The sequence below is a fragment of the Hydra vulgaris genome, chromosome 14 (genome assembly GCF_038396675.1).
Source record: "Hydra vulgaris chromosome 14, alternate assembly HydraT2T_AEP".
In the NCBI taxonomy this organism is placed as follows: domain Eukaryota; kingdom Metazoa; phylum Cnidaria; class Hydrozoa; order Anthoathecata; family Hydridae; genus Hydra; species Hydra vulgaris.
The window spans coordinates 15,490,001-15,502,334 of NC_088933.1; the positions used below are offsets into that span (position 1 = coordinate 15,490,001).

The 12,334-nt window shown below is 27.1% G+C and overlaps 1 protein-coding gene across 2 annotated transcripts in view; it reads right to left on the minus strand.

The window, feature by feature from the left end:
* Positions 1-12,334, minus strand: part of LOC100205676 (uncharacterized) — a 33,875-nt gene that overhangs the window by 16,945 nt on the left and 4,596 nt on the right. For both annotated transcript variants that reach the window (XM_065818578.1, XM_065818577.1), the window contains exon 3: positions 9,048-9,113. In XM_065818578.1, coding sequence (XP_065674650.1) covers positions 9,048-9,113 — 66 coding nt within the window. The remainder of the gene's footprint in view (positions 1-9,047; positions 9,114-12,334) is intronic.

Sequence of the window (12,334 nt, forward strand, 5' to 3'; positions counted from 1 at the left end):
CTTTTCACTTCTCTTATTCAGCATGGTTGTTTTCAGGGCCTTCCCGAAGAGGTCTCTTAATGAGGGAGGGAGAAGAGGGACTGTATGTGTTTTTTGCCAACTAGAGACACACACCCACAAAAAGGGTCATCAATATTTGACATTTGCCAACTATACTTCAAAACTTGCCGACTGAAATGCTAAATGTACAAATATGCTTACTCAAATGCATATATAACAGCTTGGGAGTAGAGGGGGCGGGATAGCCCCTTCACCCCCCGTTCAGGACGGCTCTATTCGTAACAACCACTCTAACAGAAATGAAAATTATTTTTTTTTTTAATTTATTTATTAATAGCTATTTATAAAACTATTGTCTGAAATGAGCTAATTTCATATAGTCTATTCCAGACGACAAATATTCCTTTATTACCTAACAATTATTCTAGTGATTTTCATTTCCAGAAATAACTTTCATTTTGGTTAGATTGGTTTTTAACAACAACCATGCTGAATAAAAGAAGCCAAAATACAAAACTTAGAATGAAATTGCAAAATGCAGAGCCAATTCCAAAGCAAGAACATTAAACCAGACAGTCTTTTAAAAACACTTTTTAATAACTGGTGTAAATAACATCAAGATTAATTAAAAAAAAAAAAATTAAAGTTAAAAAAAGTAAAAGCAATTAATTTAAAAAAAGTTTATAATTTTTCATAACCACAACAACCGCTTATTTTCATTTATTTGATATAGCGAATTTAGAAGGATGGTTCAAAAAAGCGCACTTTCAAATTTAAAATTATACGATCGATTGTGAAGAAAAGTGTCTTGATGTTATTTTATCAGACAGATGAAATAACTTCAAGTTCTTTTTATTTCAGTAAACTATTGTTACCTTTTTTACCTTAAATTTTCAAAAAATTAAAGTAAAGAAGTTAATAAAAGTGCAAATCACAATATTTAAACAATCAGATTCCAATCACATATTTAAAATAAGGCCCGTAGCAAAAAAATTTTTTTGAGAAATTATTTTTTTGTAACGACGTGGAGCAAACTCCAAACATTTATATATTCATGTTTATGTAAAGCTTTTCAAAAGTATTACTATAATCGGAGTCTGTTAACAATAAACCCCTAAAATGTTAACTTTTCATCGCTATTTTCATCGCTCTCACACTAATAGTATTTCATGTCATTAGTGCGAGAGCGATGAGTTTATAGCATTTATCTATGGGTACATTTTTTAAAATATTTTAAACCAAATTTAAGTTCATTAACAAGTCTCTAATGTCATGCAATAATCTCTGAGTGTTCAAAAACTATGACCATATAAATTTTGAGCAAACTCCCCAATCATTTAGGGGAATTAAAATATTATCTTTAATTAAGTTATAAGTTCGTCTGACAAACAAATTCTGTTTCTCATTCAAAAGTATGGAGCGAAGTTAATTTAACTCTTTTTTCGTGAATAAGTAATCAAATGACGCGGACTTAAAATTGGTCGAAGAATAACGAAGAAAATTAAGTTTTTATAAGTGACTTTAGTCTACAAGATCATTTGTATTTTTCAAACAATATTATAATATTGTTCAAATTATTCTTATTTTTATTAATTTGATAATTATCAAATTAATTTTTCTTTGAAATTTAATTTTGTCATTGATTTTTTTTTTATTACTAAAAGACATTCTTTAATGATATGATTGATTTTTAATTTATATAATTTTTTCATTTTTCTAAATTTGCCGTTACAAATTATTAGATTTCTTTTGTAAAATATACAAATGGCGGGGACAAGAAGAAGACAAAATCAGTCTTATTACCCAGCCCCTAAATATGCGTACATAATAAAGTCATAAAAAACTTGTCATTAAAAATTGATGATCATGTGTTTTTTTTCTAAAGTTTGAGTTTAATAAGATTATTTTAGTTGATAATTATAGTTTTGTATTTTTTGGGAATATATCTAAAAAATTAATATATATGTAGCTGAAATACCAAATTCTCTTGTTTGAGTAGGTTATTTTAGAAAAGAGAAATCATTTTCTAAAATAAATACTAAAACAGAAGAAATATTGCATAAATAACAGAAATTTTGAATAATTTTATTTTTTTAACATAAAAATAAAATGGTTTAAAAAAATATTATCCATGAAAGTATAAAATAAACAAAATACAAGATTTAATTTTAAATTGATTTAAATACAAGTATTGCGTGGTATTATACTACGTGAAAAGCAATGTAAAAAGGTTTCATAATTTGAAAATCCGGCAATTCCTATTATCATCAAACGGATAAGAATTACTTAACAGCATCCTTTAACTAATAGTATTATTAACTGTTACGTACAAATGAGGTCTTTTAATGTGTTGTTAAAAACCATATTAAACTCATTTAAAAACTTTATGGTACCCAATAATATAATGATGTCTACTTACGTAAATTTTGAGATGTAATATTATTATAATAATGAAAAAGCAATGATTTTGGTGAATAAACATACTTCTGCTAAATAAAACATACTTAAGTGCCAAACTTAAGAATGTTCATGTTTATATCACATTAGAATGTATAGGAAAATATTGAAACAAATTTTTTTCTCCAGGCTCCAATCACTGGATGCGTAGATTAAGATTATTTCTTAATCTATGTATAAATCATTGCTTTGCTACAGGTCGGGTTATACGTATAATAGACAGTGGCATAGCAAAGTATATTTGGTCAGTAGACATACGTGGTCAAGGTGCCCAATTTCTGTTTCTCTGAAACTACAACTTTTTTAAAAAATAAAAATAAAAAAAAATCTTTAAATATATTTTAGGGCTCATAAACCTTGCGGCTCTTGGTTCAGTTGCTTGAGGGACTTTAAGTTTTGCTTATAACGGCCTTACGGCATCTAGGCCAATGATACTACACGCAGATAAAGATATTTACGTGAAAAGTTCTAAATTTTTCATGCCCATATAAAAGTACCGTAGTTGTTTAAGGTGGTAGTATAGTAATTAAAATTGAAAAATTCATTTTTTCAAAAATACATTTTTTAGCTAATATAACTATTGTAGAGTCGAAATCTTATCTTACTTTATAATAAAAAAATCAGTATATACCTCTGAAATTGCTTTTAAATTGTTCAATATCAATTTTTATCCATAGCAACGTTTTATTTACCAGGCTGCTACGGGTTTTTGCAATCAAAGTTATATAAAATAAGCAATAAAAACAGTTTCATGCTAAACTTTTATAATGAAAATTGTTAATCAGCAGTTACTTCTTGTTTATTGACTCGATTTATACGCGAATGAGCACGCTTTATTGCTATTTTATGCTCTTTATAAGTTCACCAATAGTCTATAGTGTAGTATACATCAGTCAATTTTTAAAATATCTTATTTTAATAAAAGTGTAATAAATAAAAGTGGAATGGGTCGAACGAAAAGAAAACAATCTTCTAAAAGAGTATACCAAAATAAGAAAAGAAAGTTTTATGGAAACAGACATACAAATGTCTGCAAAAATAATGAAACCGTAGCCATACCTTCAGTTGAAAACATACCGTAGCCATACCTTCAGTTGAAAACATATGTTTCTCATCCTACAACGCTTTGACATAAACACTCGTACATTAATTGCATTTCGTGAAATGGGTAAGAGATTTTCAGCAATAGAAACATTTTGTGGAATTATGAACATGAACCCTCCAATGAATAAAAACTGCTATAATGACACATTGCACATAATGTTGGATGTCTATCAAAGTTTGGTTGACAAAAGCATGTCAAATGCAGCAAATGAGTTACTATCAATCAATGAAACATCTAAAGATATTATTTGTGGGTTTGATGGATCATGGCAGAAACGTGGATACACCTAAAACAATGGATTAGTAACAGCTGTTGCTGTAGAAAATGGTAAGTGTGTTGATTACGAAATAGAAACAAAAACTTGTAAGTTGTGTTCTATAAGGGAGTTAAAAAAATACACACATCATGAAGAATATAATGATTTTCACTCCTTACATTATAAAAAGTGCAAAATCAGTCATACCGGTTCAGCCTCCTCTATGGAATCGAGTGGTACAATAAAAATATTTTTGCGTTCTGAAAAAAAAATAACTTGAGATATACAACGTTTCTAGGAGATGGAGATAGCAGTTCATATGTTAATGTCGTTTCTGCAAAACCTTATGGAGATTTTGAAATAACAAAAGCAGAGTGCATTGGGCATATTCAAAAACGTGTTGGTACTAGATTAAGAAACTTAAAAAAACAAAATAAAGAAACTTTATGTGATGGCAAAAAGTTAGGAGGAGCAGGTCGCTTAACAGAACATTTTATAAATACATTGCAAAATTATTATGGTAAGGCAATAAGGCAAAACGTTGGAAATTTATATGGAATGAAAAAGAGTGTTGCAGCTGTACTTTTTCACTGTTCTGAAAGTTGTGATGGCGAAACGCGTCATCAGTTTTGTTTGCGTACCAAAGATTCTTGGTGCAAATTTCAGTCTGACAAACTGACTGGCAAAATTTCATATAAAGAAAATATTTGTATTCCCGCTGCTGTCTGCAACACCATCAAACCAATATTTATAGACCTTGGTTCCGATAAACTTCTTGAAAAATGTTTGCATGGAAAAACGCAGAATCCCAATGAGTCTTTAAACCAGTTGATATGGAAGCGATGCCCAAAAGATATATTTATTGAAAGAACTGCTCTAAGTATAGGAGTAGCCTCAGCTGTACTAAATTTTAATGAAGGGCAGCAAATCTTAAATAAGTTGTTTAATGAGCTTGGAATGGAATTCGGTGTAAATGCGCAAAATTACTGTTTACGTAAAGACAATAAACGAATCATTTAAGCAGAAAAACAATGTAGTACTAAAGCAAAATCAAGAAGAAAAAAGTTAAGAGCAATAAAAAAAGGTTTTTGTGACCAAAATGAAACTTATAAAAGTGTGACTTATAAAAGTGGTGAGTTTTGAACTATTTTATTCTTCTTTTTTTTTTTAATTGCGTTTTTCTCAAAATCATGTATTTGGGGTTTGCGACGTGGATTTTTTAAAAAACCATCAGATTTACTTGAAATTTGGCACACATACTCACTACATTAGTATCTACAACATACACTAGGATATTTTTTATTGCTTCTCTCGTTCAGTAATTTTTAATAATTTTTTTTCATAAATTACCCCCAAAATTGCAAAATTTTACACAAATGCAAATATTTTTTGATTTTTTTGACCATATCAAAATCTTCTAGTCTATGTTGCAATGCCACATGTAATATATCACCAGCCAAATTTTCAATAAAAAATATATAAGGGTTCTTGAAAAATCTCTGTCGCAGTTTACCCCATTTATGGGCCTTCAGCGATAATTATGCTGAAGAAGATTTGTCATAATTTTTTTTTTTTTTTTTTTTTGCTTATTGATGTTATATTACACATTGTAGAATTTTTTTTTATTTGAAGTTGATTTTTTTTTTTTGCTAATTACTATACTACCACCTAGACTTTTAGAGTCAAAGTATATTTTTGAGCAGGTGGACATTTTTGTATCAAAGTGGCAAAAAATCTTTATAAAAATAAAGCGCCCTCTTAAAAAGTTCGAGGCTCCTTAATTTTCAGGACATGGTGTTAGAGCACCCATAATTTAGAACAGGTTTAAACTTTCTCTCCTTATTTTTAAATAATAAATACATTTGCGCAAAAAATTTGTAAAAAAGAACTAACAATTATGCCAATTATTTTCCTTTCAAATAAACTACCCTTTCTGAGTCTCCCATGGTTATATATGCGCCTTCTGCTAACTGTCTTTTTCAGCTTTGTCTAAATTCCAGTCCTCTCGAATAGTTGGCCAGAGTGTGAATATTTTTGAGACGGTTTTATTCAGAGAATGGTTAATATAGCTATCATAGACCGGAACTAGAGAGGGTTTTAATCATGGGCAGAAACCTATTATTGATATTTTCAAACTTTACCGGGAAGAAATACCTAAAACCGACCAAATCAAATGTTGCGGCAAACTAAATGTTAGTGACTTAAAGTTTTACTTTTTTACATTACTTTTGTACAAGATCCTGTCAAAGTTTTTTTAAATGTATGTAAATTTACTTACTTTATATTTATTATTACTTTATATGCCTAAATTACTTTTAATATACTTTACCAATTATATAAAATGTAAGCTTATGTAATTTAAATTTTACTTTATATAATTTATTTTTAATAAAGATTTGTTATTACTTTTAAAATAAAAAATTCCTGCTTAAAAAATATAATTTTATTAGTAAATTTAATATACATTTGGCAGCATATTACTTTTATGTAATTTACTTTCATATGCAAGTTACTTATTAATATAATTTTTTTTTTAATTAGTTAATTTTATAGGTAAATGTAAATTACGGTTTGAGGAACTTTTCTATTATGTAATGTAATTTTCAAAAGTTATTCAACTTTTAAATGTAAAAGAAAACAGCTTTTTCATGTGACTTACTTTTGCATGTAAAAATAAATTACTTTTTGATGTAATCATCTTTTACATAACTTACTTTTGAAAGTAAAAAAAAATTCGTTTCAAAAAAATGAATTACTTAAACGGAAATGTGAGTTTACATAAAACGTTTAAAATTACTTATGTAATTTACTTTTTGATAAAAGTTAACTTACTTGAGTAAGTAAAAGAAAAGTAGAAGAGCCATCCCTACCTATTAATGACCTACTTTTCTATCTACAAATTACGTAGTATTATATTTCGATAGGCTACGAGACATACACACTAAAAATCTTCCATGAAATATTTTGCGAGGCACTTAAAAATGTAAAGACGCTGAGTTGCTGGTTGGCGCTAAAAAAGTTATAGCTTTAAAACTGTCGATGAAAAAAAAAAGATTTTTGGAATTTCAGGGAAAAATAAATAATAAACAATAAAATACTTAAAGGTTTTGTAATATTGGGAAAATGAAAATTACGATTAATCATGATTTACATGTAGCAACAAAATTCTTAATAACCAATAATAGGTTGCTGACAAACTTTCTGTAGCTCTTCCCAATATGATCAGGCTAGGGAGAAACGAGGGGGAGGAGGAAGTGTAAAACGTCTTTTACAAGAACATTTAAAAATTAATTTGCAAATTTGGACTTTTATTGGTAAACTTGAAACTTTAGTTGGCTAATTAATTAACGAGGATTTTTTTTAATTTGATTTCTTCAGGACGTCCCTGCATATGATTCCCCGAAAATACTCCAGTATATATTAAAAAGACTAGAATTTAATATATGCCAGCAAAGTCCTAGTATTGAAGCAAAAGCTTTTAAATTGCCATAAGTTTTGAAAGAATATGCATTGTACTTAATTTTTCAAGAATAACTTTATAATTTTTAAGTTTCTTTTAAATTACCAGCTTAAGCCAAAGATAAATATATTTACTTTACTTTTAGAACTGTTTTAGAAAAGTAAAAAAATAAACACCACTGGTGATATAAACACCACTGGTGATATAAACACCACTTGGGATTATAAACACCACTGGTGATATAAACACCACTGGTGATATAAACACCACTGGTGATATAAATACCACTGGTGATATAAACACCACTGGTGATATAAACACCACTGGTGATATAAATAAACACCACTGGTGATATAAATTCATTTTGAAAATCTTTATAATATTTATATACAGTCTTTGTATCAAAATAAGTATTATTTATTATCATGATTGGATAGATAAATTTTAATTATGATTGTAATGATAACGACTTCATCTATTGAATTAAGATCCTTTGAGCTAAGCGAATAAATTTCATTGATTTATCAAATGGTTAGAGTTTCCTTAAACTTAAAGTATATATATATATATATATATATATATATATATATATATATATATATATATATATATATATATATATATATATATATATATATATATATATATATATATATATATATATACATATATATATAATTCTATAAATGATTTGTTTTTTTCTAATATTTTGATTTAGCTTTAATTTTGTAGAATATATATATATAAATATTCAATAGCATTTTTATATAAATTTTTATAGTCGTATGTTCTTGTTGTGTTCCCGTGCCCATAGAATATTCATGTCTAGGTAATTATAAAATATATGTCCTTAATGATTTTGTTTATTAATCGACCAGAAAGTCAAACTAATGAAATCAGTATTATGGAAATAAGTTTTATCATATAGATCTAAAAATAAATGTGAATGCAAAAAGCATGTCACATGTTATGTCATGTGTCCTTGGTGCGTTATTTTAGAGTTTGTTTATTCTACACATTAATATTCGTAAGTGTACCATAAATCATGGAAATTACTAAATTAATTTAAATATCGTCATGTAACATGTCTACTTTTTGTCCTTGGTGTTATACTCTACATGTTTATGCAATTTATCAAGATGTAATAAATGTGTGGTTTGTCCTCCAGAGAATGTTTAGTTAAAAACTATTCTAAAAATAATTATGTTAAAATAAGTACGTTAAATGTAAGCTATTACGCCATGTGTTTATGGTGTTCTGCACATGTATGATGTTTATTCATTCAACAAAAATGTGTCATACATGCTGGGGACTAATTATAACTAATAGAAAGTTGAAAATTAAATGTGAATTTGTCCTTGATTTCGTGTTATTAGTTATCCTTCAGAGGTATGACAACCGACGTTACAATGATAGTTATAGCTGACCAGGGTATAATGAACATTCACAGAAAGTTTTAGCTTCAAAATTGGCGAAGATATGAGATTTGCCTCAAAAGTGACATTTCTGGACCACTGTGCATAGGTTAGGCCAATGTAACAGTGTAAACTTTTTTTAATGGGGTCAGTATTAACCTTTTTATTATATCATTGCTAAAAAAAAAGATATATTTTATTGTTTAAACAATAAAGTTTGCAGAATGAACTTAAATAAAGCATAATAGATAAAAGAAAACTTTTTTGTTTTCTACTTTTTTTAAATTTTTTTTCATTTTATAGGCTCTCCTATAGCAAAAAATAAAGGAAAAAATAACTAATTTAAAAACTTACTAGCTTCAGATTCAGTTTCAATTTTTAAAATATTTCTTAATTCGTTGTTTGCATGGTCATCGTCATCTACAAAAGGAAAAATTGTATCAAACTACTATTTATTAAGTATTACAAAATAAAATAGGTAGATCATAAATTTTTATAAATGTTTAATATAAATATGAAAAAGTTCGATGCATTATAAATAAGTCATTGTAAATAGGTTATTTATAAAGCATCTGTTTTGTTTAACTTTTACTATATAAAATGTTATAATACATAATAATGTATATAATAAAAGTATTAATTCAAATACTGTTAGAATATCTATGGCATCCAATACAATATAAAATCTACATAATTAAATCTCTACATAATTATTCTATATATAGTGTTACGCTAATTCTATATATAGTGTTACGCTATTTAATTCGATTTGAGAAATAATTTTAATTCATTAATTTCCATAAGAAAATGAGTCTTGTCGAAACAACTAAAAATAGTTACGAACAAAATGTTTAGAACAAAATATTTATCTAGATATTACGCGACGTTAAATTTATCTAAAAAATAAAAGCTAGATTGTGATAATTAGAAGTATTTGATAGTAAGAATCATTCGCTCATTAGCACGGTGATTGTCATCAATTTTAAGCGCTATTTTGGTTTAATTAAAGACTTTGCAATGAAGAACTTATGATTTCAATGAACTTTTTTATTTTGTTCATTAAATGAAGCTGAACTAAAACATTTAAGTTATCCTTAAAGATCGCCATTCACACTAGCCTCGTTAAGCATTGAGAGTTTTGAGAGTGTCAATTTATTTTACTTTTGTGTTTAGATTTTGTATACAAAACACGGCAATCTATACTGCAGGCCTTGCCAACGTGCAAACCGCGTATCTGACTGGGGGCCTATTTTCGCTTAGCTTTAATCGCCATTTAAGTGGTATTAAAATACGGGTAAAAAATGTTGCATTTATGGCTGCGCTACAAATTAATTATCTGCAAAAAAGAAATCTGATAATTTAAAACTTTCTGTATATCAATTTCCTAAAAATGAAGAAGAAAAACAAATGCAGATTAAAGTAATTCCAAATGCAAACTTAAAAGTAACTCATGACACTGTAGTTTGTGAGTTGCATTGGTCGAAAATTTTTTAAAAACAAACAGTTAGAGGAAAATATTATCCTAAATTTCCACCATCTGTTTGGCCTGGCATACTGTCTTGTCAAATTCCTACCTATCTTCCTCCATTATGTGCAACAGCTCGTGTTTCTTAGTGTTTTTGAAATATCGCTGAGTGTTTGAGGTCGGCAATTTTTTGCCGACCTCGTCTCTATGTTTTATGGTAACTCTTTTGTGTCAAATTTTTTTTGCCGACCTAATGCCAACCTCTAACAGTTTGATGTCAGCAATAAATTGCCGACCTCGTTTTTCCTAATTCCGAGGGTTGATATATATATATATATATATATATATATATATATATATATATATATATATATATATATATATATATATATATATATATATATATATATATATATATATATATATATATATATATATATATATATACTTTATTGTTATTATTATGTATTTCGCCATAAAGAAAATATTTACAAAATTAGACTTGAATAAAATGTATATACACGGCTGGGGCAAAAAGAAGACAAATTTAGTCTTAATGTCAAGCTCCTTCAAAACAAATATATATATTAAAAAAAAAATTCTACCGTAATCACAATGAAATATATGCATATAGTACATATAAAATGCAAGTATAAAAATACTTTATATATATATATATATTTTTTTTCAAACTTTCATTTATTAAGATTTCGAATTTAAAAATAAACAAAAATGCGATAAAACATGAATATCAATGAAAGGTAAAGATTCAGATTAAAATCAAAAATAAATATGAGCAAAAATTAAGTAAACAACAAATAAAAAACAAGTGATTACTCCTATTTAAAAGTATTAGAAGAAGTCCCGCTCGTTGTCAATTATCTAAAGTTTATTTTTTATTAATTTTAAATTAATCAAGGGAAGAATTTTTTTAAACTCATTATCCCAATTGCATGTTATATTTTCATTATCGAATATTGTTATGCATGTTATATTTTCATTATCCAATATTTTCATTATCCAATATAAATTATGTCATATTATCATTATCCAATAGCATAATTTAATTGAAATTGAGAACTTAGTCGCAGAATAATATGTTTTTGATTGAATACAAATGTAAAGTAGTATATGATGCTTCTAAAGAAATATAAAGTAGTATATGGCGCTTCTAAGGAAATGTAAAGTAGTATATGATGCTTCTAAGAAAATATTTTTTATAAAAAAGATTTAAATATAAAGTTTGTAACTAAAAATCAAAAAATTCAAAATTGTCATTTTTTATTTTATTTTTAACTAAACATGTTCTTTTTAATTATATAAAAAAATCTTTGAAAGTATTCGAAACAGCAAAAAACATATAAAATGCTTAATTATTTGGAAAATATATACATATTAATATATTTCTATGTAAAAAATATTTATACGAGCTTTTGGCTAAACTCTAGACAAAAAACAAACTCGTACTTTTTAAACTTTTTAACAAACATTTTCCTTAAATTAGGCTTAATTGCTTTATTAATTTGATTTTTTAATTGTTGCGTATAATTAATTAACTGGCATATATTTCAACATTTACATGAATATTTCCAAGAGTTAATAAAATGCTTCTTATAGAAATATTCAGAATAGTTTATTAACAACAATTTTTATACAGTGAGTTTTTATGGAATAAATTATAGGTCGACTTTCAAAAGTTGCCAAGTATCTCCATTAAGTTCTTGGACCTTTTTGTTGTACACTTTTATAATGCTGAGAATTACCATCATTGGTATTACCACTTACTTGTTTCGGTTTGTCAACGACTAACCCTAGCTGCTTACGAAAAAGTTTCTGTACCAAGGTCTTCTTCTCTTTCTTTTGTCATTTTTTTTTTCATTTTTAGCTGACCATGTTTGGCAAAAGTCACGTTGTAGGAAATATGTAATACCATTTCCATACACCAAACTCAGATATGTAATGTCAACAGTCCTTATTGATGCGAACTTTCATTTTTGGGCCTAGCAGACACTCTAGTCAAGTCGTTCATTTGTTGTGGAGTAGCTCCACATATTGTACATGTAGACGAAGAAGGCGTATCCGTTAATACCTGAGCCAATTTTTCATCTATCATAGTTAAAAAAAGTTCATGTTTAACTTGTATTCCTTTGCAACATTTATTAATTATAGAAGGGCG